General features: G+C 38.4%; 2 protein-coding genes across 2 annotated transcripts in view; both read right to left on the bottom strand.

The window, feature by feature from the left end:
• Positions 1–1,758: 1,758 nt before the first annotated feature.
• On the bottom strand, positions 1,759–10,398 carry SNRNP27 (small nuclear ribonucleoprotein U4/U6.U5 subunit 27). The gene is made up of 6 exons (XM_040224122.1): positions 10,291–10,398; positions 9,026–9,146; positions 7,106–7,218; positions 6,296–6,375; positions 3,126–3,190; positions 1,759–2,155 (listed from the first exon to the last, which is right to left on the bottom strand). The coding sequence occupies exons 1-6, from the start codon at positions 10,322–10,324 to the stop codon at positions 2,101–2,103; spliced, it is 468 nt and encodes a 155-aa protein (XP_040080056.1). The 5' UTR covers positions 10,325–10,398; the 3' UTR covers positions 1,759–2,100.
• Positions 10,399–15,120: 4,722 nt separating this feature from the next.
• Positions 15,121–25,934, bottom strand: part of GMCL1 (germ cell-less 1, spermatogenesis associated) — a 52,973-nt gene continuing 42,159 nt past the window's right edge. Inside the window, exons 12-14 of the mRNA XM_040224081.1 lie at positions 25,545–25,690; positions 23,392–23,479; positions 15,121–17,202 (exon numbers count right to left, since the gene is read on the bottom strand). Of these exons, the coding sequence (XP_040080015.1) occupies positions 17,074–17,202; positions 23,392–23,479; positions 25,545–25,690 (363 nt within the window). The 3' untranslated portion in view covers positions 15,121–17,073. The remainder of the gene's footprint in view (positions 17,203–23,391; positions 23,480–25,544; positions 25,691–25,934) is intronic.

Raw genomic sequence — 25,934 nt, 5'->3', positions numbered from 1 at the left:
TTGCTTTTTGTCCTTTACCCTAAATAATCTACTCATAGCTTTGATTATAACAGCAAATCTTGGAAGGGAAGCCAATGTTTACCAATAAAAGATTAGTTAATAAGTTACAGTATAACCAAGTAACTACTAAAACCTAAGTTTCCAAAGAATTTATAAGAGCATTTAACAGATGTTCACAGTACATGGGAGAAAAACGATTAGCAAAGAAAGCAGCATCTCATCTCTTTGGCTAGGGGCAAGAAATATACACCCATAGGAGCCTGGAAATACAAACACCAAAATGTTAATATTCTGGGGGTAGATTATATGTGATTCTTGGTTTTTTTCCTACCTTCTGATTTCTCCTAAGATTGTTTTTTTATTTAGATGGGAATACCAGACCACCTGACCTGCCTCTTGAGAAACCTATATGCAGGTCAGGAAGCAACAGTTAGAACTGGACATGGAACAACAGACTGGTTCCAAATAGGAAAAGGAGTACATCAAGGCTGTATATTGTCACCCTGCTTATTTAACTTCTATGCAGAGTACATCATGAGAAATGCTGTGCTGGAAGAAACACAAGCTGGAATCGAGATTGCCGGGAGGAATATCAATAACCTCAGATATGCAGATGGCACCACCCTTATGGCAGAAAGTGAAGAAGAACTAAAGAGCCTCTTGATGAAAGTGAGAGAGGAGAGTGAAAAAGTTGGCTTAAACCTCAAAATTCAGAAAACTAAGATCATGGCATCCGCTTCCATCATTTCGTGACAGACAGATGGGGCAATAGTGGAAACAGTGGCTGACTTCATTTTTTGGGGCTCCAAAATCACTGCAGATGGTGATTGCAGACATGAAATTAAAAGATGCTTACTCCTTGGAAGGAAAATTATGACCAACCTAGATAGCATGATCATGGCATCTGGTCCCATCACTTCATGGGAAATAGATGGGGAAACAGTGACAGACTTTATATTTTGGGGGCTCCAAAATCACTGCAGATGGTGATTGCAGCCATGAAATTAAAAGACGTTTACTGCTTGGAAGAAAAGTTATGACCAACCTAGACAGCATATTAAAAAGCAGAGACACTACTTTGTCAACAAAGGTCCATCTAGTCAAGGCTATGGTTTTACCAGTGGTCATGTATGGATGTGAGAGTTGGACTATAAAGAAAGCTGAGCACAGAAGAATTGATGCTTTTGAACAGTGGTGTTGGAGAAGACTCTTGAGAGTGCCTTGGACTGCAAGGAGATCCAACCAGTCCATCCTAAAGGAGCTCAGTCCTGAGTGTTCATTGGAAGGACTGATGTTGAAGCTGAAACTCCAATACTTTGGCCACCTGATGCGAAGAGCTGACTCATTTAAAAAGACCTTCATGCTGGGAAAGATTGAGGGCAGGAGGAGAAGGGGACGACAGAAGATGAGATGGTTGGATGGCATCACCGACTCAATGGACATGAGTTTGAGTAAACTCCGGGAGTTGGTAATGAACAGGGAGGCCTGGCGTGCTGAGGTTCATGGGGTTGCAAAGAGTCGGACACGACTGAGTGACTGAACTGAACTGAATAAGCATGTATTGCTTTTCAACTTGGGAAATATGGTATTGGGACAGGGGGCAAAAAACACAGAAGACACAAAAAATCCAGTTATATTTTTTCAATATTCTAATCTTTAAAACTATGAAGAATCATGATATCTAAATCTATGTATGAAAAAGAAAATGTGTGGGGAGAGTCTTTTTTTCTAGTTATAAAAATATCAAATACAAAAGGGTAGGAATTATTGCTTTATTTGAGAAACTTACTTCCAAATTACTTTTATGTATTTTAAAAAGTCATAAAGAGCATCCAAGAAAAAAACATATACAGTTTCCATAGGAATAAGGACAAAAAAATGGGGTTGATGACTGCCCCAAACAATATTTCCTAAAGGAAAAAAATGTAATATTTAACTTTTTTTTTGAGGCTGGGTAAGTGAACTACACACATCATAAATAAAATTTTCTTACTTTACAAGGAGGAAGGACTCTGATCCTGTTTTTGATGCATATTAAATACAAAAATCCGTTTTTCTGATCAAGATGAAGGAAAAAACATCATTCTTCAATACTTCAGCTCATGCAATGAAATCCAAAGGTCTGTTGAATCCACCTTTTCGATTCATGTACTGCCTATGACGAGAAAATTTATTTATTAAAAAAACTGTGGGTTTGTCTTATAAAAGAAATAATCATACGCTTCAGAAGTAAAACCTATAAACTAGTTCTAAAATGGCAACAACATCTAGGGCAAGAAGTATTCAAAGTAAAAATCTAAACAAAAGCATGGAAATATACTTTCAGTATTATTTGGGAAGATTCTACAGACTTAAAAAAAAAATCAATTGAAAATCCATATTTAAGTAACACCAAACACCTACCAAGTTTAAGGAAAACAGAGAAGAGTTTCAAATAGGTACCTATCAAACAAATTGGATTACACACTGTACTAGTTCTCCCCATAAGACCTTATTTGAAGGTAATTTTATAGTGGACTGTTGATTCTACTATTTTAACTCACAGCAGTCTCAAATCACACTATTCATATTTCTAAATTAACTGAAGTATTAGTCTAAATTAACTGAAGTGATAAAATGTAGAGAAAAAGACAATGTTTGAAGATGTCTTGACTTTTCTGTTCATGCAGTGAGATTTCAAGTATGGATTGGTTTGTTTTGTGGTATTAATAAAATATGCCTATACTTAACAGATAGGTATTTACAGTTGAAATCCTTACATAATCAATTTAGATAAATAATTCAGAAGGAATCTATTTTAAAACCTATAATTATAATGAAATTAAAGTCTAAAGACTTGAGATTATGCTATTTTGAAGAAAGAATTACTTATAACCTAAAATATTCAAGCCAACTACCCCTTCTCTGTAATAGTTTCTGGTTCACAGGTAAATTTAAAATTATTTTAACATACAAGAATATAAACAAGGAAGATTAAATCAAGGAACAATATGGAAACCTAACTAAAGTAAGGGATTGTATGGAAAACTGCTACATTTCCTACAAACATGATTATCCCATAACAAATTCCTTCCCAAGCATATAATTTATATTAGTTCAAATGTAATAATGGCAGCTATGCATACCTATACTTCCTCTTCTGAGACACATTTATGGCATAGGCATTTACAGAGCCATCCACTTTTTTCCCCTGGAGAGAAGCAAGAAACAAAAACCAAAACATACACACACAGAAACAACACACAAGAGAAAGAATATATTAAATGCCTTCATCAAAGAGCTGCATTCCACAGACCTCTTTAACGGCAAGATTCATTTAAGCATGACGTAGTCCAATGACTGAAAGAATTTTCAGATCCTGATGATATCCCAGGAACCCCTAAGTATTATAACTCTGTTCACATTTTTATAGTCACATATAAGGAAATACCAATATTCAAACCAACAAATGCTCATATGTACTATGTGCAAGGCATGCAGGGAAAATGGGTAGCAGAGCCTCACCTTTTCTGGTCAGAGAATTCTTTAAAAACAAATACAAGTTACGGATATCTCCTCTAGAAAAATTCATATTCACAAAAATTTAACTTATGACCTGAACTGATGGGATTCTCAAATCAGTCACCATTCGTATCTAATTCCATTTCTTGCATAGGCTTTGAAATTTTGATTTTTAAATCAAGAATCAAGATAACAGGTACTAATGTTGTATCACTTGTACCTCAGACTTTCTTTTTCATTAATTTCTTTATGGGTCTTTTGATTCAGCAAAATGAACTCACCACTTTCTGTTCCTCATGCCTAAACTGCCTTCTCAACTCCCATCCAATCGTCAACCGTCTGGTTTTTGGGCATCCTTCAAGGCCAAGTCAAATGACCCAGCTGCTAGGAAGAGCTCTCTTCTCTAACTCCCACAGAATGTTAACTGTGCTTTCCTCACAATTCCCATTTTCTACCCTCCATTTATCAAGATGTCTAATCATGATGATAGTGTCTACACCATTACCATGGGTAACATCACACTGTTGTTGTTTAGTCACTAAGTCACATCCGATCCTTTGCAACCCCGTGGACTACAGCCTGCCAGGCGCCTTGTCCATGGGATTTCCCAGGCAAGGATACTGGAGTGGGTTGCCATGTCCTTCTCCAGGGGATCCTCCCCACCCAGAGATCAAACCTGGGTCTCCTGCATTTAGCAGGCTGATTCTTTACCACTGAGCCACCAGGAAAGTCCATTCATCTTTTTTTACTAAGTTCAGTTACTAAAGGCGAACTGATTTTTGAAAACTATTTGTAGAGTTGTATATTTTTGGCTCTCTTCTCATTTACATGTTGGAATAGAAAATTTGTCCATAAATAAACAAAACCAACTTTAATTTGGCATTTGAAGAGGTTCCACCATAGAGTAATGATGAAATATCACAAGATACACATTACTGAAATATACAAATGAGCTGAGAAACTATAACTGAGAGCCCTGAAGCCAACTGCATATGAATTAACATCCTTATTGATGTCATTAAAAAAACAACTGACATCATTTGTTCTTGTGGTACTCATAATTTTTATGGAATCTATAAATTCTCACCTAATTTTTCCTTTATAAACAAACATCTTCAGCACAGACTACCTTTAAAAGCAGTGTGGCTCCATCTTTACATCTGATACTCAGGAATTCCAAACATAACGTCAGGCAACAGTAAAACCAAAAAAAAAAAGAATTCTAATAAGGTCCTTCACTATTCTTCTAAAAACAGTGAAATTTAGTTGTCTCATTTTAGAAATATTTTTATTCATCCAATATATGTATTAATTAAACCAGTTTACTTACAAAACACTCATTGAAATAGCAAATAAGGAACTGGTATATTCAAGAAAAAAACCTGATACAGAAATTGCATTAAATTTTAAAATGGGGTTCACATAGCCATTTGTGAGAATCAAAGAGCTCATTCTTAATTTTCTCACCTCAAAATAGTCATGCCTCTGGTACTCCTCTTAGGCCACACACTGTCATTTAAAAAATACACAGGAATCCTACAGAATGACATCAGTTAGAAGCTCTTAGAGCATCTGCGATTACCCCACTCCATTCATGACATAATGGAACACAAGATTAGAGAAGTGGATTATTTCTGACACCTCCCTTCAGAGACTGCAACTTCTATTTGCAAAATGAAAAGGACTTAAAATTCTATAAAGAAAGTTTTAAAAATATATTTTCTCTCCACACACACTCTCCCTGTCTATTCTTAATGGCTTCCTCTCTCTATCCTCCCTTTTCTCTTCAATTTCCTCTCTCCCTTCATCTCCTCTTTGCTCTATTTCTCTCTACCCCATCTCCTTATCTTTCTCCCATCTCCCTATCCACAACCTCTCCTCTTTTGCCTCCCCACCTCCTTATTCTTTTCAATATGATGGTCAGGGCTAGCGAACATTCAAATTCCTGTCAATCTCTCTTCTTGAGTTATGAGATATGTATGCAGCTATGCAATGCCATCTCTATCTGGCAGCTGCATTTCATTCTGTTTCATAGCACTTCCCTTTCCTACCATCCTTTCTTTGGTTAGCCCTATCAGCCTGACACCTCAAGAGTCATCACTGACTACTTACCTCCATTCCCACCACCACTAACTCTTGTTTCTGAATTGTTCTCAGTATTCCAGCTTCTCTCCTCAGGTCAGGCCTTCATCATCTTTCACTGCATGACTGGGCAGTTCTCCTAGTCTTCTGTTTGTCCTCCATGAGGCCCCAGGTAATCTTTCTAAACATACATATAATCTGTTGCTCCTTTGCTTAAAAAACCATTGCTTCCTCTCGTCATCAAAATAATCAACTTAAATTCCTCAGTATGGCTAAGGATATCAGCCTTCTGTGATTTGCCTCCCACCTCTATTTCTAGCCCCATCTATAGTCACCAGCCCATCAACATCCTTTCTCTAGTCACTGAATTTGAACCTCCTCCAATACTCTATGCCACTTCACGCTGACAGGGCATCTCTGTAAGCTTTTCCCTCTACTTCAAATGATCTTCCTCCTCTTCTTTGTCTGATCACCTCTACTGGCCCTTTAAGATCTAATTCAAATATCCCAAGCAAATATTCCCTGAATTCCAGTGGCAGCCCACAACTTCCTTTTCTTTGCTTTCAAATCCCTTCACACAAACAGTTACTGTCTTCTAACAGAATAAACTTATATCATTGGAAGAAATTACAAGTGATAGTAAAAGAATATGGAAAAATGGGGCAGATCAGTTCACATTAAGAATACTTGACTGGCTACATGTTTTACTTACTTTCGTGGAGTCAAAGGAGGCAAATCCCATTAACTTCATCATTTCTATTTCTTCCTCTGTTTTGCCCTCTAAGTCTTCCTCTACAAAAATAAGTGATACATTTTAAACTCATTTTATACATAAAAAAGACAGCTGGCAATAGATTAATAGTTGTTCCACTTCACCAGCAGAGAATATACTAAACAATTAGCTAAAGACTTGAATTTAATGAAAAATCCCTCAATTTAGATAGAATATAACTTAAGGTGCAAGGAAGAAGTGTGATCTCCATCCTCCATTGTAAGAGACTGCTAGGATATGCTTGGCATCTTTAGGAAGGACCACCTTCAACCTCAGACAGTGAAGACACTTCCAAAATAGAATTTTCATGTTTTTAATTGTCCTTCCTGTATCTAGAGCACCAAATAACGAGTAATTAGGGTACAATTAAAACAAAATCTCAAAACCATATGCAAATGAACACTATGTACGTGTGTGTGCGCACGCTCAGTCGTGGCCAATTCTTTCACAACAGCATGGACTGTAGCCCGCCAGGCTCCTCTGTCCATGGGATTTTTCAGGCAAGAATACTAGAGTGGGTTGCCATTTCCTTCTCCAAGGGATCCTCCCAACCCAAGGACTGAACATGTGTCTCCTGCATTGCAGGGCAGATTCTTCACCGCTGAGCCACTGGGGAAGCCCCTAATGAATACTGTCAAAAACTTAAATAGCTAAAGATTCAAAAATTATACTTAATTTTATAATTGAATTTCTAAACACGGCTGTACATTTCCTACAGTTATTTATCTAATATTATTTATCTAATATTACCAGTTATCTGGCGTTCTTTGCTCTTTGTTTCTTTTGTTTCTTTCTTCTCCTCATCTCTTCTTTCTTTCAGTCGAGAAGGGGAAGGAGATGTGGATCTATGTCGTCTTGGGGACCTAATATTTAATAGGGAAAGATGTCAGAAACAGAGACACACCTGGTGACCTGTGTTGATGAGCACAGATATACATCAGTGCATGAAAGGCAAAGGCTGAACAAAAGCCGGATTCTAGAGAAAGGAATTTGTTCCCCAAAGCAGAACAAGGAAGAAAGTTCTGCCTCAGCTCAGTTCAGTTGCTCAGTCGTGTCCGACTCTTTGCAACCCCATGAACTGCAGCACGCCAGGCCTCCCTGTCCATCACCAACTCCTAGAGTTCACTCAGACTCATGTCCATCAAGTCAGTGAGGCCATCCAGCCATCTCATCCTCTGTTGTCCCCTTCTCCTCCTCCCCCCAATCCCTCCCAGCATCTGAGTCTTTTCCAATGAGTCAACTCTTCATATGAGGTGGCCAAAGTATTGGACTTTCAGCTTCAACATCAGTCCTTCCAATGAACACCCAGGACTGATCTCCTTTAGAATGGACTGGTTGCATATCCTTGCAGTCCAAGGGACTTTCAAGAGTCTTCTCCAACACCACAGTTCAAAAGCATCAATTCTTCAGCGCTCAGCTTTCTTCACAGTCCAACTCTCACATCCATACATGATCATTGGAAAAACCATAGCCTTCACTAGAAGGACCTTTGTTAGAAAAGTAATGTCTCTGCTTTTGAATATACTATCTAGGTTGGTCATAACTTTCCTTCCAAGGAGTAAGAGTTTTCTAATTTCATGGCGGCAGTCACCATATGCAATGATTTTGGAGCCCCAAAAATAAAGTCTGACACTGTTTCCACTGTTTCCCCATCTATTTGCCATGAAGTGATGGGACCAGATGCCATGATCTTCATTTTCTGAATGTTGAGCTTTAAGCCAACTTTTTCACTCTCCTCTCTCACTTTCATCACGAGGCTCTTTAGTTCTTCACTTTCTGCCATAAGGGTGGTACCATCTGCATATCTGAGGTTATTGATATTTCTCCTGGCAATCTTGATTCCAGCTTGTGCTTCTTCCAGCCCAGTGTTTCTCATGATGTACTCTGCATATAAGTTAAATAAGCAGGGTGACAATATATAGCCTCGACGTACTCCTTTTCCTATTTGGAACCAGTCTGTTGTTCCATGTCCAGTTCTAACTGTTGCTTCCTGACCTGCATGGGATTCTCCAGGCAAGAATACTGGAGTGGGTTGCCATTTCCTTCTCCAGGAGATCTTCCTGACCCAGGGATTGAACCAGGGTCTCCCGAATTGCAGGCAGACGCTTTAACCTCAAAAGGCAGGTCAGGTGGTGTGGTATTCCCATGTCTGGAAGAATTTTCCACAGTTTATTATGATCCATACAGTCTGCCTAGGCCCTAACTATTAACAAAAGATTGTTGTGTAATTATCAGTTACACTCAGTATAGCTAGGATAAAAATTTTTTTGTAAGGCAGAAAAAAGAAAACAAAAAGTGTATTTGATGCTTATTAAGAATCAGAGTCCACTTCTAGGATTCTTCCAAGATCTCACACTCTTGATTATATGGTTGAATAAACTATTATCACCAAAAGTTTATAAAAAAGTAAGACTATAATTTACAAAACACTTATTTTTTACTCCTGCTAAGTACTTTTCATGTATTATTTCTCATTTACTCCTCAAGACAACTCTACTATGTGGAATGTTATCAACCCCATTTTATCAATGGGAATGTTAGGTTTAGAATAAAGCAGGATAAAGTTCTGCTGATTTCATGAAACCGGTAAGTCCCTTTGTAAGCGATAACAACAAAGTTAAGAGCAGAGACGACGCAGCTGTGGTAAAACTTCTGCTTTGCTGCACTTACCTGGAACGCCTTCTGTGTGGGGAGCGAGAACGGCTTCTTCTCCGATCTCGCTCCCGGGACCGGGACCTTTCTCGGCGCCTGCGTTCTCTTTCCCGAGATGTGGACCGGGACCGCCTACGCTCTAATAAAAACACAAAATTGCAGAGTCAAAAATTACTTCAAACATCTACTGGATGCTGAGCCGACCAACAGTAATATAATGCGAGCCATTTCTAGATGTCACATTTAAAAAGTAAAAAAAGACACATGAGATTAATTTTAACAGTATAGATTTAACCCAAACTTGGCTTCCCTTGGTGGCTCAGAGGTTAAAGCGTCTGCCTGCAATGCGGGAGACCCCGGATCGATCCCTGGGTCAGGAAGATCCCCTGGAGAAGGAAATGGCAACCCACTCCAGTATTCTTGCCTGGAGAATCCCATGGAGGAGGAGCCTGGTAGGCTACCGTCCACCGGCTCACAAAGAGTCCGACATGACTGAGCGACTTCACTTCACCAATATTTCAACATGCATTCATTTTTCCGCACTAATCAAGGAAAACCTGTGTTTGACACTTAAACAGCAGTTCTCAATTCGGATTGAGAACTTGTTAAGTGCTCAATAGCCCTCTGTGGTTCGAGGGCTCATTTAACTTTTAAGATCAACCCTGATTAGCTGAAGGTGATAAAAACTAACGAGGGGGCAGAATCGAGGTTCTAAGGGAAATCTTCCCCTCTCACTGGCCCCTTTAGGGGGCTGGGGCCAGAAGTCATTATGAGGTGAGCACCCTGAACGCAAACTCCTAAACGTCGATTTCCCTACTATAAACTGGGGAGGAAACCCTGAGCACTTAAGAACCTGGCGGCAGCACATGCTTAATATTACGGAGTGTGACATGCATTCTCATGTCAGCTTTGAAAGATAATATTTACCCCAGATGTCTAATTACGGGAATTCGGACGCAGGAGGGCTGGATGACTTGCACTAGGTCACCCAGAAATTGGGGGAACCATGGCCTGACTCTAAATTCCCAAGCCACAAGTACAACAAAATTTATTACAGGAGGCTGACAAAGAGTCGGCCAAACCCCAATTGGGTAAAAAAAAAAAAAACTGCCTTCAAACCGGAGGGCTGAAGCGTGTAGGGCCCAGGTCTTCGTTCCCAGCAGACCCCTCTCTTCTCCTTAGAAGAAAAGGTTCCCCCCTCTCCGCGGCCCTTAGACTGGGAACCAAAGTGGGGAAGAGTCTCCAACCGAGCTCTCGACCCTCAGAACCTCTTCTGGACTCACCCCTCCGTGGGGAGCGGCTGCGGCTGCGACCCATTTGGAATCCTTCTCCAGTACAAGTCGACCCGGAAACGGCTGTGCAACAACTTCCGGGAGGGCGGGAACCGAGCTTTCACCGCCGACTGGGAAACGATAAAACGACTCGCCAGGGTTCCGGCTTCTAGAGAAGGGAGGCTGCCCCAATCTGATACCACCTCTTCCGAGCCCAGAGGTTCCGTGGAGAAAACAGAGTTGTCATCTCTGCGCCTCCAACCCCTCTTTCCTGGTGGCTTTACTATCTTCTCTCCCGTCTTTCGAGGTGGGCATTAGAATGTGATTTGTTGTTCAGTCGCTAAGTCGTGTCCCACTGTTTTGCGACCCCACGGACTGTAGCCCTCCAGGTTCCTCTGTCCATGGAATTCTCCAGGCAAGAATACTGGAGTGGGTTGCCAGTTCCTCCCCCAGGGTATCTTCCCGACCCACGGCTGAAATCTGGTCTCTTGCATTGGCAGACAGGTTCTTTACCACTGACCCACCAGGGAAGCCCCTGCTCCCTGTTGGTATTCTAGAAATGTCAGGAAAAAGCCATATATAAACCACCCTAACACAGTTCTCACCCCGCCCCGCCCCCATTATTCTTTCCTACTATCTTGTCCATAGGCAAAAAATATTTATCAAACCAATCTAAACTTACCATATGCAAAGTTTTAAGTCCACACGGGGAAGCAGTAGGGCGGGTCAGGAGGCAGAGAGAGCAAGAGGAAAGCAAGCATGGCTGAGAGCTTTTGTCGAGTTTTGTTGGAGGAACAGCAGAGGCTGGGAAGCAGGCTTAAGCAGGTTCTCTAAGACTGACCGGCGGCTCTTGAGATTTAAGGGCTGTCCAGCGCTGTTGGTACCTGGCCCTGGGATCTGTGGCAGAGGAATAATGCCTTGACTTGTGAGCTTGATAAAGGAAGTGATAGAGTAGGGGCTTCTCACTGGCTGGCTTACATATTAAAGTCAGACTCATAAGGGGACTCATTTGCTATCTCGCAAAATTAGCTAGTCCTGGGAAGGGCAGTCTTGGCAAGGCCCCAGATGTCAAAATACCAGAAAATGAAAGCAATTAAAAAGGCATGTTATTAATACAATTATTCACAAAAATATTTATTGCACACCTAGTTCCAGAGGATTAAAAAAAATTTTTTTTCAACTTTTAAAATTTTTGGTTGCGCTGGGTCTTTGTTGCTCTACATGGCCCTTCTCTAGTTGCAGCCAGCAGGGGCTACTCTCTAGATGAGGTGCGGTGCGCGGACTTCTCAATGCTGTGGCTTCTCTTGTTGCAGAGGACAGGCTCTAGGCTTTCGGGCTTCAGTAGTTGCAGCAGGCAGGCTCAGTAGTTGTGGCATATGGACTTAGTTGTTACACGGCATGTGGGGTCTTCCTGGGTCGGATCGAACCCAGGTCGCCTGCATTGACAGGTTGATTACTATCCACTGTACCAGAGGATTTACCAATGAAAAAAGCCAAGTCTGTTCTTGAGTACTTGCAGTCCACTGAGGGATACAAACAAGTAAACAGTATCCAGATGCACCAAGAGGGGCAGAACAAGATCCTAGGAGTATCACATGAAGTGGATACCTAACTCGTTTGAGGGGAAGGGTTCTCAAGGAATGTTTCTAAGAGGAAATGATGTTCAAATGAGACCTTAAGGATGAGTTGAAATTAGCCAGGTCAAATGGGGTGACTTTTGTGGTGGGGAAAGGGAAAGAGATTGTCCAGGCAGAGGATACTACCTGTGCCAGGACAAGAGGCAAGGGAGCACATGGGCTAAAAAGTAGAGACCTACAGAGCAAGGAGTGAACGTGTGAAGACCAGACTGGAAGCCTTGTAGGCTGTGGTCAGGTTACCCTGTTCGTTCAAGGGCTTTGAGGACTGGAGGGAATCACATTTGAGTTTTTTCAGAGAACATGTTGGGTGACGTGGAGACTTGACTGGCAGGTGGGGATGCAAAACACCTGAGGAGGATGGACAGTGGTCTAGGTTGGACTCCAGTGACCTACACTAGAGTGGTTATCAGTAGGTGATGTGAAAGTGGCTGAATTTGAGAATTGGTAAAATTGGAAAAACTTGATTCTTAGATATCTGCACGAGAGTTTGAAGATTCAAGGATGACATCCAGGTTTCTGGCTTGTGAAACTGGGTAGATGGTAACATTTGCTAAGATAAGGCATCTAAGTTTTGGGTGAAGGCTATATATATATCTGGACCTACTAATGTGAGGAGCTATTCTGAACACCCAAAAGGAGATGCCAACTAGATGCGTATCTGGAACTTGGAAGAGAGCTCTCAGCTGGAACCACACAGAAAAGGAATCATCAGAATATAGATGTTCATTTGAAGCCATCAGAGTGCATGAAACCACTCAGGGAGGCTGAGAGAAAAGGGCCTGAAGTCAGCTAGAGGAAGAACCCCAAAAGGAGACTAAGGGATAGCCAGGGAAACAGGAGTGTTATCAGGTAAGTTTTAAGAGAAGTTTGCTGTTTTTAAGAACAAACTGGTTAATTTAAAATGTTAAAATGAAAAAAAAAAAAAAAGAAAAACAAACACCAATCCCCCCACATCTAACCTAAAGGATTTAACAACAAAGTCTTTGTTCACTCAGTTTTATGGAGTTGTGAATGACTTTTACAGTGGAGAGAGAATTTGTATAAGCCCCTCTTTTTTTGGTCTGTGTGGCTTTTGAGACCTTAGTTCCTCCACCAGGGATTGAACCCAGGTCCACCTCAGTGAACACATGGAGTCTTAACCATTGGACCACCAGGGGGTTCCCTGCATAACCCTCTTAAAAAGTTTGGCTTATGCACGGCAAAATATGGCAGGCAAAATATGACAGGCAAAATATGAGTGGAGGTAAATCCAGAGGTTTTGTGAAGATGGGAGAAACCTAAGCATGTTTAAAATAAAGGGAAAAAAAAGTACAGAAGACAAAGAGAAAACCAAAGGAGTAAAATTTCCTAAAGGGACAGCCCTCAGATTTACCTCAGGCAGAAAAGAAAGTGCCCCCTCTCCCCTGCCTGAAGATGTGGGACAGAAACTGTGCTCTGCTAAGGCTTCCTTATGTACTGATCAAGTTGCTCTCTCTCAGGATATAGATTCCATCACTGTGTACTTTCAGCACTGTTATCGTGAAGAAAAATCCTGTTTATAATACATGGCTTGAGGTTCCCTCATTCTAATGGTTATTTTAATGACTTTTCAGTGGGGAAGGGTTGGAGTGCTGTTAACACTTGTGATCATACTTACAAGTTCCCTCCCTAACCAGACAGGGCAATTTTCAATAAAGGTAAATTTGTATATGTTGTTTAGTCATTAAGTTGTGTTTGACTCTTTTGTGATCTCATGGACTATATAGCATGCCGAGCTCCTCTGTCCGTGGAATTTCCCAGGCAAGAATACTGGACCGGGTTGCCATTTCCTTCTCCAGGGGATCTTCCCAACCCAGGGACTGAAGGAACCTGCTTCTCCTGTACTAGCAGAGGGATTCTTTACCACTGAGCCACCGGAGAAGCCAAAAAGTGTATGTGCTTTATATAAAACATTAAGCATCTGATTCCTACAAATGTACCATCTTGAGCCTTGGTTAAACTGCTTTACCTCTTCTAGTCCTATTTTATGTAAAACCACCAGCCTTTACAAAAGCATCCTACTTTTATCTTTACAGGGGGCTCCCCTGGTGGCTCAGATGGTAAAGCATCTGCCTGCAATGTGGGAGACATGGTTTCAATCCCTGGGTTGGGAAGATCCCCTGGGGAAGGAAATGGCAACCAACTCCAGTACTCCTGCCTGGAAAATTCCATGGGTGGAGGAGCCTGGTGGGCTACAGTCCATGGGGTCGCAGAGTTGGACATGACTGAGCAACTTGACTTTATCTTTACAAATGGATGCATACTGTTGAGTCAGGAATTTCACCACCAATTAGATATAGTTTGACCACTAGTTAATAGTGATTGATGATGTTTGAGGTTCTCTGTGTTTGTATCCTTTTATCATGGACTTTCAGAAGAATTGCAAACTCTGTGGTTGGGAGGAAACTACTGTGACTTTTTTTTTTTTTTTACCTGTAGTTAATGGATTTAGGTCCAAATTACTTGAAGTTATGATTCAACACATCATTCTGGTGATTGATAAGTTATCTACCATTTGCATTCTATTATCCTTTTCTATTCTTTACATGGGTTCATTTTTAAGGGAATATAATTCCTGACAGTTTCAACGTTAACAGTCCAATATTCTAGAGCACCTCTGTTCAACAGAACTTTTTGCAATGATGAACAGACTATATTTGCACTGTCCAATACAGTAGCCACTAGTTACTTGTGGTTAACTAAGCACTTGGAATGTGTCTAGTGTGACTGAGGAAGTAAATTTTAAATTCTATTTATTTTTAATTAGCTTAGCCACAGTGACTCTGGTGACCTTATTTTTACATCTGATATTGAAATTTGTTTATTAATGATGGCAATCAATCCTCTTTAAAGACTTTGAAATGTGATAAAATGTTGGCTACTAAATGCTTGGTAAAAAACCAATGACTACCACTAATCATTTAATTTTGCCTACCTTGCTAAGTTTCAAGCCAAATTTATTTTTTGAAAAAGAAAGGTGTACTTATAGATCTCTAGTAATTTAGGATGGAACTCTAGAATATTTCCTCTTAAGGACCTCTTCTTTACTGATAGCCAAGTAAAAATAATTATTAGTTGGCTATTGTTTTCTAGCCCTTGCAGCTTAAAAAAAGACTTGGCAAAGGTTATAAGGCAAAAGGTGATCAACACAAAAATCTTCATATATATTAGTTTATATAAGACTTCAGCTGACACGTAATACTTTATTAGAAATATTCCAGTTAAAAAGAATGAAAAGTATGCAAAGTATTTGGTAAGAAAACAAAAGCAGATCTTTACTATCACTGTGGAGTACTAGCTGACAATTACCGGTTTCTCCAGTGAGAATACAACTTACTTGTGATTGAAGAAATAATTCTTTTGTTTGTAAGCAATTTTTGCTAGGAAACAAACAAGGGACAGGAACCATATATAATTCTACTTTGATTAATTCATACAAGTGAAATGAAATAATTTTACTAATATACTCAAACTTTATCTTTATTCCCAAGATTTATAAAAATTCAGTTATTTAAATAATTTGATTTAAACTTGGTATTCATATTTTTAATATGTAAGGGTAAGGAATCTCTGATGTTACAGTAAGACAGGAAAAAAACAAAAGCATCTCATGAAGGAGATATAGCCAAATACAAAAACAAGAAAGGTAGTCTCTTGATACAGCCAAATTATTGTATTAAAACCATTCAAACTACAGTTCTAGGGGTGGAGATAGGGAAGGCATTTAAAAGCTTCCTTTAAATTCACCATGAGGATCAATTTTGAAAGGACAAAAGTGATTTATGAATGTATGGACATATTGCTAGGGAATAAAAACTAGCAATTAGTGCTAAAAGTTAAATCTAACTAGAAAAAAACGAACTTGGAAAAAAAAATTCTGGTTTCAACTGAGTTTTTTTTTTTTTGGTTCATTTTATATGTTATTTATTCTTTCTCCAAATGGGTATTTATTATTTCTACAGGTACACAAAAGTAATTCCCATTTTTCTTAAAACATACTAAAAATATATATTAACCACAAAAAGTACTCACTTTGACTGGAAAGATGATGAGCATGGCTATTTTCAAACTAGCAGTAAATGCAAGAACCGAACATATATAAATCATGAAAAATGTACATCTCATTTTTGACAAAAATAAGTTCTATTTATACATTAATGCTTTATTATCAGCTTCTATGTGATATCCTCTGACCTTATGTACATTTACTATGAGATTTCTAGTATTATGTGTAACTCAAAGGCACTCAATTCGGAGATTATAAAGTCCTGAGCTTAAGTAGGAAATAGGATTCCCAACTAAAATGTGAAAATAAATAATTCAAAGATCACAGAATATGAAAATGTTTAAAGTATAATATTTGGTACATAAATAATCTGTGACCTAATAATAAAGTTGTACAGAATGTCAAAGAAAAGACCATAAAAGGCAAAAGAATATCCTCAGAATCAAACTAATTTTCTTCCCCTATTCAAGATCATTTGAAAGCCTGAAGCTGATTTTTTTCTTGTTAAAATTCTAGGAAAGCAAAATAAAAAAGCATGAAAATGCTTAAGTTAAATAAAAGTTCCTCAGTTTAGTCTTCAAAACCATGAAAAAAAATTTAATGATTAATAACATATATAGACTGAAGAATATCTGACTAGTAGGAGGAATCATAAAGAGCAGTTGAAAAAAAATTAAGGACAGCTTTAAATATACCAATTGAAAGAGCATTTATAATTGGCCAGATTATTCCTTTAGCATTCGTTTAGTCAAATAAAAATGAAACTAACAGATGGATAATTGAGGTTCACTAACATTAAGTAGGATCAAAGTTCAAGCTTAAAACTGACTCTATGTATGGTTACAGAGAAACATGAAATTTACCTACAGCAATTTTCTACTGATGCTAAATTAAAAAGCTTGAGTTGATATCTTTATTAGCAAATGGTTTGACAGATATTCTCTTGGCTTTAAAATGCTTTTCCATATATGCATAGAAATGTAATGAGGATAAGAATAGTCTTCTGTATTATCTGTACAGTTTGTAAGGCCTTTGTCATTGTTAGTCACCTTAGATATGAATATTTGCAGGGCCAGTAAATTAAAGCTGGCCAAAAAGCTTTCAAAGTGCTACTGTTTCCAACTGGTGAGATCTTCAGTTTTCTGGATTTTCTGGATGATGAGTATTTTCAGTTCTTTTTTCTGGCGATATATACAGGAAGTTACAGCAGATATATAAAGGGAAGATCAGAAGCCTGCTGTCCAAGTTCATCACTACTTGTTCCTATAAAACAAATTTGTTACTTTAATGATAATAGTAGTAGTATAAAAATAAAACAGAGAACCAAACTGTTGAACTAAGTGAACTAAAGGTTTAGTATGGTGGTTAAAAGTTTACATCTGGAATCTAACAGTCACTGTTCAAACCTCAAGATTTTCACCCACTAGCTTTGTGACCTCGGGCAAGTTACTGACTCTATCAACTGCAGCTTCCTCACTGTAAAAGGGGAGAATAACCACTCCATAGGATTATACTAGGATTAAGTGAGACAATGGACATAGAGGGCTTAGCAAAGCCAGCTATATATTAAGTAACCAATAATGGTAGTTATTTTCATTACTGGAAAATTTCTATCAAGTACCTACATATTTTAGGAACAGATATGGCCCAGAAATACAGAGACTTCTCATTTGGCTTCTATGTCTGTCTGATGGTCTTTATGTACAGCAAATACTTGATGGGAGTCATTATTGTCACCAATAAGCATGGCTCCTTCTCACTCTTGTCTAAGATTTCCCACCATCTCTAATGCAAACAAGTTATTTGTCTCTTGGAACCTAAAATACATTACCATGTAAAATCACTTTCAAGTTCAGTTACATCAATACACATGAGAGCAACTTGAGATTCCAGAGACAGGAGTTGATACTACACCTGAGAGCTACAAATGTAACCCTTACTCACTCATGCTACAGATCTCTGGAACCGTTTACCAGCAGGTTTTCGTGAAAAGAATAAATCCTTTTAGAGTGTAAGCAGTAGTCCTGAAATGGGAACTCCTCCATTTTTTCAATAGTTAGGATATATTCTCTGAACTAATATGCATTTGTTTCATCTTTACACATTCTGGAGAATATACTTAAAAAAATTTTTTTTAAAAATATTTATTTTTGACTGTGCTGGGTCTTTGTTTCTGTGCGTGGACTTTCTCTAGTTGTGGTGAGTGGGGGCTACTCCTCATTGTAGTACACAGGCTCTAGGTGAGTGGTCTTCAGTAGTTGCAGCTCGCAGGCTCGGCAGTCACGGCTTATGGGCTCTAGAGTGTGGGCTCAGTAGGTGTGGTGTGTGGGCTTAATTATCTGCGGCACATGGGATCTTCCCGGACCAGGGATCAAACTCATGTCCCCTGCACTGGCAGGCAGATTCTTATCCAGTGTACCACCAAGGAAGTCCCTGAAGAATATGCTTTTAAAATGCTGTTTAAATCTAGAATTTTATATTATTTACTGAAGCATGTGTTCCTACAATGAAGAGGGACTAAAACTGGAACATTTGAGTGACAGACAAAGGCTCAGCTAGATACAGCTTCCGTGTTGGGGGAGCAGCAAGATAAATTTGGATAAAGAAGGCAGGGAAAAGAAATGTTACACGCACACACTACGTGCACATGCACACACACACACACACACACACACACTATAGTTTCCAAAATGGGCAAAGTGGTATTTTGTTGTTTAAGTGAACAAAATGGATATGACAAATCAGACAAGGCATCACCTGGCTGATGGTGCAAACAGGGTTGGCAGCAAGCATGTCAAAGCACAGTTGACCTTCAGATGCTTAAGTCACCCTGGACTAGTCAACATCTGTAGCAATAACCTGAGTCAAGGCAGATTTACTAAGTCTATTGAGGACAAAAGCTTTGATGATGTGTGTACCTGATGATAAAAGATTCTTTACCCACAACTCTTAAGAAAATTAGCATTCTGGTATCTAAATATAGTTAAGGTTGGTAGGGGAGAGTAGGTCAAAGACCCAATTCTGGAGAAAGAGAGCCATACAGATATCACTTGGGGGCTTAATGGACATACCAATTTCTGACTATTACTGTACTAATCCCCATTTCCCATCCATTAGACATCTAATTCTTGCTTTGTTAAAACTTTTAACGCCGCCCGATGGCTCAGTTTATATCTATACGTGCACCTTTATCTTTAGAAAAGCTCCATTTTCCTTCTTCCACTATGGCATGGAAGCAGTGAAGTCCATACATCACAGCATCAGACATAGTGATGGTATCTTCCTAGTTTTCATCTGTTTCCAGACTGTTTTTTCTCTCTTCTCTGCTTCTCTGAGGCTCATGTTACTTATTTCTACTATAGCTCTATTACTTCTAAATTCCAGAATCCTTAAGTCCAACTCCTTACTAGAAATCTTCGCTTAGACATAAAGTGACTCAAGTCTAAATCATCAGCTACTGAATACTACCTACTGTTTCCATTCTTTTTGGGCCATCAGTACTCTCATGCTTGCAACTGGTTTTGACTCCCCATCCTAGTTCTTAAATACCTCACACCAGGTTACTTTTTTTGCCCACCCCTTAAATACCAATGCTCCCTAGGTTTCCACCCTGTCATATTCTCAACATAATTTCCTGTAGGTTGTCTGATCCAATCATTATTCCTAGCCCAGGCACTGCTGATAAACGCTAGACCCGTTTATCTACCAGTGTACCAATTTTTACCTCAGTGCCCTCAAATCAAATATGCTTTAAACGGAATTCATCATCTCTTTACCCCCAAGTCATGTTCGTTTCCCTTCCTATAATTCAAATATAAGGGGAAAAAGTTGCCCAAGTCACAAAGCCAGGTACTACTATCTCTGACTACTTTCTTCTTCATCCTCACACACACTTAAGCATCAAATTCTACCAAGTGCACCCCTTAATTTTGAAAACCCATCAACATCTCTTCACCCCATTACTATCCTCTTTAAGTTGAGGTTCTCGTTGTTTCCAATCTGGGTTACAGCAAGAGCATCATTTTTTTTTTTTTTAATTGGATATTGGTTTCTTTATTTTTTAAAAGGGTCTTTAGGTATAAACATACAAGTTACATAAAATATACAATAAGTTCTACTACATGTATATACACTTGAGAAACCAGCATACTCAAGATAATAGACATATCCATCCCCCTCAAAGTGTCCTTAGGTTCCTGATGCTTCCTCTACCCTCTAGAAACCAACTGCCTGCTTCTGTTCCATAGTCTGCCTTTTCTAGAGTTTTCAATAAAAATCATACGGAATGTACTCTTTTTTGTCTCACTTCTTGCATCTAGCCTAATTATTTCATCCATGTTATTGTGTGTACCTGTAATTCATACTTTGTTTACTGCTGATAATTTGGATTATAGCAATAGTTTCTAAACTGTCTTCCATTATCACACCTCTAAGCTCAAAATGGATAATAAAGACCTAAATGTAAGATCAGAAACCATAAAACTCCAAGAGGAAAACATTGGCAGAACATTGTATAAAACATAAAATCACAGCAAAGTCCTTTATGACCCACCTCCCAGAGTAATGGAAATAAAAACAAAAATGAACAAGTGAGACCTAATTAAACTTAAAAGCTTTTGCATGGCAAAGGAAACTATATAAACAAAGTGGGAAGACAATCTTCAGAATGGAAGAAAATAATAGCAAATGAAACAACTGACAAAGGATTAAATTCCAAAATATACAAGGAGCTCATAAAACTGAACACCAGAAAAACAACCCAATCAAAAAGTGGGCCAAAGACCTTAACAGACATTTCTCCAAAGAAGACATACAGATGGCTAATAAACACATGAAAAGATGCTCAACATCACTCATTAGAGAAATGCAAATCAAAACTACAATTAGTTATCACCTCACACTGGTTAGAATGGCCGACATCAAACAATAAATACTAGAGAGGGTGTGGAGAAAAGGGCACCCTTTTGCACTGTTGGAGGGAATGTAAACTGACACAGCCACGATGGAAGACAGTACGGAGATTCCTCAAAAAACTAGGAGTAGAACTACCATATGAACCAGCGATCCCACTACTTGGCATATACCAGGAAATGAAAACTGGAAAAGGCACATACACCTCAATGTTCACCGAAGCACTATATATGATAGCTAGGACATGAAAGCAACCTAGATGTCCATCATCAGATGAGTGGATAAAGAAACTGTGGTACATACATACAATGGAACATTACTCAGCCATGAAAGGAATGCATTTGGGTCAGTTCTAAAAAGAGGTGGATGAAGCTAGAGCCTATTATACAGAGTGAAGTCAGAGAAATATCATGTATTAACCCATATATATGGAGAAAGATGGTACTGAGGAGCCAATTTACAGGGCAACAATGGAGGTGCAGACTTATGGACACGGGCTGCGGGGGAGGAAGGAGAGGGTGGGACAAATGGAGAGAGTAACATGGAAGGGTATACACTACCATGTGTAAAACAGATAGCCAATGGAAATTAGCTGTATGACTCAGGGAACTCAAACCAGGACTCTAACAACCTAGAGGGGTGGGAGGTGGGAGGGAGGTTAGAGAGGGAGGAGATACATGCATACCTATGGCTGACTCATCCTGATATATGGCAGAGGCCAACACAATATTGTGAAGCAATTTTCCTTCAATTAAAAATAAGTTAAAAAAATACAAACTACAGGACCAAAAAAAAATGATGTTGCACATATACATTTATTGACAAGAAAAGCTACATACAACAAAGTGGGAAAAAAGCAGGTTACATAGCAGTTTAACTATAAGATAAAATTCTGGAAAAAAAATATAGGAGATGAAAAAAGTGTCATCTCTCAGCAAACCATTTATGATTTTTTTTCCTGTTTATTTTTATTTTCTATTTTTCTAAAACAAACCTCCATAAGCTACATAAAATACATACATGCAACTCCCATACCTCTCTACAGATCTCGGAAAAAGTCCAAACTCAATCCATAGCCCATCATGCCCTGCTCTACTCCTTCTGATCTCATTCTCTTTCAAACCTCTCAGTTCCTTGAAGGACCCATATGCTCCCTGGGCTCCATCTGAGGACTGGTTCAGGTGTCCATTTACTTTTCAACTTGTCCAGAAGAGGCTTTCCTGAGCTGTCCCTCACCACTCCCCAACACCCAAAGGTTCGAGATATCTAAAGGTTCGAGATAACTCCCTCAGTGTTACAGTCTTTGAGCCCATCTCTCTTGTGCTACTCAGCTTTCTAACATAAGCTTCTCTTCATTTCCTCCAGTCCTAGCTTAAAACCTAGCATGTATCAGGGACACAAATGTTTGTTGAATGAACAAATCAAGGAATGCTAGGAATACAGCTATCTTGGCCTGGTGATTTTTCATTAAGTCCCTGGCTGCTTTGGGCCATGACAGTGTTTTTTTAAGGAAGTTCTAAGTTGAAGGTAAAGATAGACAATGTTCATGAAGCTCCAGAGGGTGTGAGAGAGACCAGTAGAGAATTTTAGTGGAGGCAGATTTGAACTTATTATGTATCTACCTTGTCATTTACTACCTCACATGACAGAGTCAGCTTTTCATCCCTAAGAGTTCCAACAGTGGTTGAAGACCCTCCATAAGAATGCTGTTAAAGAAATTCTCATACAAGGCAGGGAGGTCAGAACTATCACTCGCAAGGCTGCTCCATGCAGTGCTAAATTCTGATATTCTATGATAGGCTCTTCAGTCTAAGAAAAACTGCTAACTTCTTTGTGTGTGTGTTTTGCTTTTTATTTTCAATTTTTGTCTTTCAAAACTTCTAACTTCTAGTAATTTATGTAAACTATATGCTCCAAACCCTTTATAAACACAGTATGTCCTTTGAAATGATGGTTAGCTTTACTAGAAAGAAACTTCCTGATTTTTATACAGGTCTCATTTTATTTTTTGAAACTGGTTTCCTTTGGCATCATGACATTTTGAAACTTATACATGCATGTGATTTATGAAGAAACAAACGGTCTCATAGATAATTTTAGGAACACTGTAGATGTCTGTCATTTTAGAAACCCACTGTGCTAGCAGATTAGGTTCTCTTAATATCCAGGATCTATGGAAACTTAGCAGATTGTTTTTAAGGTCTCTCTTATTAATGTATAAATAAATGCAATAATGAACACAATGGAGAAAACAAGAGTCATAACTTTTTGAAGATCATGTTCAGGATAAATAATTATTTCCATACTGTCAACTTTTCCCTGCCCCTCCAATCAAACTGTGTTACTTTCTTTTTTGTCTTAGTGACACTTCTGCTAGAATGGAGTAAACTTTGAATGAGGAAACATGGCACTTCCATCTTTACCTTCAAAAAACTCTCAAACCACTTTTTAAGTCAAATATTAAAATCTTACGAATTTTCAAAAAGGAGTCAAAAGACAAATACTACAATAAAATATTAACAGAAAAGTAATGAGACATACCTGGTCCTTTTCAAGTGTAAGTATCTGATAGCCAGTTGTTCTACTGCATATTAGTTTTCCACTGCTATCAAAAGAGGCCAAACGTAATCTAGAATACACACACAAGCACAAAAATAATGATTTTTTAAAGTGCAGATTAAATAAGCCCTACCTTAATTTCTACTTTTTTCTTCCATATTAATTTTAAAATTTTTATTTACTTATTCTCTAGAAGTCTTTTATTTGATAATACTTTGCAAAGTTTTTTCAAACTATAAACTGATTCCATTTATATTTTTAAGCTTGTGCTATTATATATATCTGGGATATAAAAATAATTTATAAGTTATGCCTTTTTATTGTGATAAAATATACATAAAACTTACCATTTTAACCAAGTTTAAGTGTATAGTTCTTGACAATGAAGACATTTTACACTGTTCTGTTGTAGTCAATACCACCATCCAGCCAGAATCTTTACTTCTTCCCCAAATGAAACTGTGTACCCAGTTACATGAATTCCCCATTTCTACCTCAGCCCGAGGTAGAAATTTTCTGTCTCTATAAACTCGTCTACTCTATGTACGTCATGCAAGTGGAATCATACAGCATATGAACTTTTGTAACTGGCTTATTTCACTTAGCATAGTGTCTTCAAGGTTCATGTTACAGCACATGTCAAAATTCCCCTCCACTTTAAGGCTGAATAATATTGTTTTAGGTAAATGCCATGTTTTATCTGTCCATCTGTTGACATTTGGGTTGCATTCATCTTTTGACTATTGTGAATAATGTTGCTATGTATACAAATATGTTTAAGTCCTTGGTTTCAATTCTCTGGGGGTAAACAACCAGAAGAGGAATCACTGGGTAATATGGTAATTCTGTTTAATTTTTTGAGGAAATGCCATACCATTTTCCACAGAGTTTGCACCACTTTAACATTCTTAAATTTCTCCACATCTTCACAAACACTTTTGTTTTTCATATTAGCCATCCTAACAGGTGTGAGGTGATGTCTCACTGTGGTTTTGATCTGCATTTTCCTAGTGATTAGTGATGCTGAGCATCTTTTCATGTGCTTATTGGTCATTTGTACACTTTCTTTGGAGAAATATTTATTTAAGCTCTTTTCCCATTTTTTAATCAGTTTTGTTGTTGTTGCTGTTGTGGAATTTAGATGTTCTCTATGTATTCTGGATATTAATTCATCGGATATATGGTTAGCAAATACTTTTTTCCTATTCCATGGGTTACCTTTTCATTTTGTTAAGTGTCCTTTGACACGTGATTTAATACTGGTAAGTTCAACATTTTTTTGGTTGTTATTGTTGCCTGTGTTTTGGTATCATATTGAAGAAATCACTGTCAAATTTAGTATCAAAAAGCTTGCTTCCTGTTTTCTTCCAAGAGTTATTTTATTGTTTTGGCTGATATGGTTAGGTCTTTGATTCATTTTGAGTTAATTTTTGTGCATGGTGTAACTTAAATATGACTTCCCAGGTAGCACAGTGGTAAAGAATCTGCCTGCCAATGTAGGAGGTAAGAGTTTGATCCTTGGCACAGGAAAATCACCTATCTTCCCACTCCAGTATTCTTGCCTGGAAAATTCCACAGACAGAGGAGCCTTGCCGGCTACAATCTGCAGGGCCACAAAGAGTTGGACATGTCTGCGCATACACACACACAAGGTAAACATGAATCCAGGACTTTTAAATAATCTGTTCAATAAGCTATTTTCCAATTTGTCAGCATCCTCTCCTGAAAAATATTGCCAGCTCAACTATTAGGGAAAGTTGGACATCTGAAATCCTATAGAAAGTTAAGGATAATATGAGACATGTTTTCCTATAAAAGTACCTTGTTATACTTCCAGTTTGGACCTTTTAGGATTAGCAGCAAGGCAACAGCTTTAAGCCCAGTATCAACCCTATACCATTTATATTTTAGCACATTCTTTCTTCCTGATATATTAGATCTAGGTTTTATACTTTTTTTTATACTTTTGATTATTAATATACTTTATAGGAATGGAGCCTTATCATTTCCTTCCCATTTCATTGTATATTGTATCTTACCAAAGTTCTACCACTGTTGGTATAAATTATGGTTTTATTTCATTTTTATAGTTCTTCTGGAGTGAGGAAGAGTGGGGTGGGAAAACTTCATCCTACCTAAATGCTATGCTCCTTCGAGGCTGTAAACTGACAGATCCACTACATGGCTGATTCAGTGTATTGCGTTTGAAAATGATGTATCGATTGGTGTAAGTTACAAGCAGGTCAAAGCCGAAGTTAAAACCTGTCCACCGCCAGCAGTACTGAAATAAAAAGGAGAAAGATTTACTTCAGTTTATCATATTAGCAAGTCAAAAATTAAAAGATCAAAATGTCTTTTCTTTTTCTCATTCATTTCAAATATTCCTGTATCATGGTTTCCTAATTTTGTCAGTGCCTTAAGACTTACCACACAGAATATATCTGTGAGATATATAAAAGGTTTCCTACACAGACATGGTATACATCAAAGCCAGCAAAAGCAGCCTTTATGGTCATTATTCCTTA

Source organism: Oryx dammah, unplaced genomic scaffold, assembly GCF_014754425.2.
Source record: "Oryx dammah isolate SB20612 unplaced genomic scaffold, SCBI_Odam_1.1 HiC_scaffold_25, whole genome shotgun sequence".
Lineage (NCBI taxonomy): Eukaryota > Metazoa > Chordata > Mammalia > Artiodactyla > Bovidae > Oryx > Oryx dammah.
This window is presented reverse-complemented; position numbering and strand designations above follow the sequence as displayed.

What these genes read in the sequence shown, in the direction of transcription:
- SNRNP27 (XM_040224122.1), bottom strand. Translation starts at nt 10,324, where the DNA reads ATGGGTCGCAGCCGCAGCCGCTCCCCACGGAGGG. An exon ending in CAAAGAACGCCAGATAACTG is followed by an intron (nt 6,376 to 7,105) that starts GTAATATTAGAT and finishes TTATTTTTGTAG; the next exon opens with AGGAAGACTTAGAGGGCAAA. An exon ending in CCTCCTTTGACTCCACGAAA is followed by an intron (nt 3,191 to 6,295) that starts GTAAGTAAAACA and finishes GCTTCTCTCCAG; the next exon opens with GGGAAAAAAGTGGATGGCTC.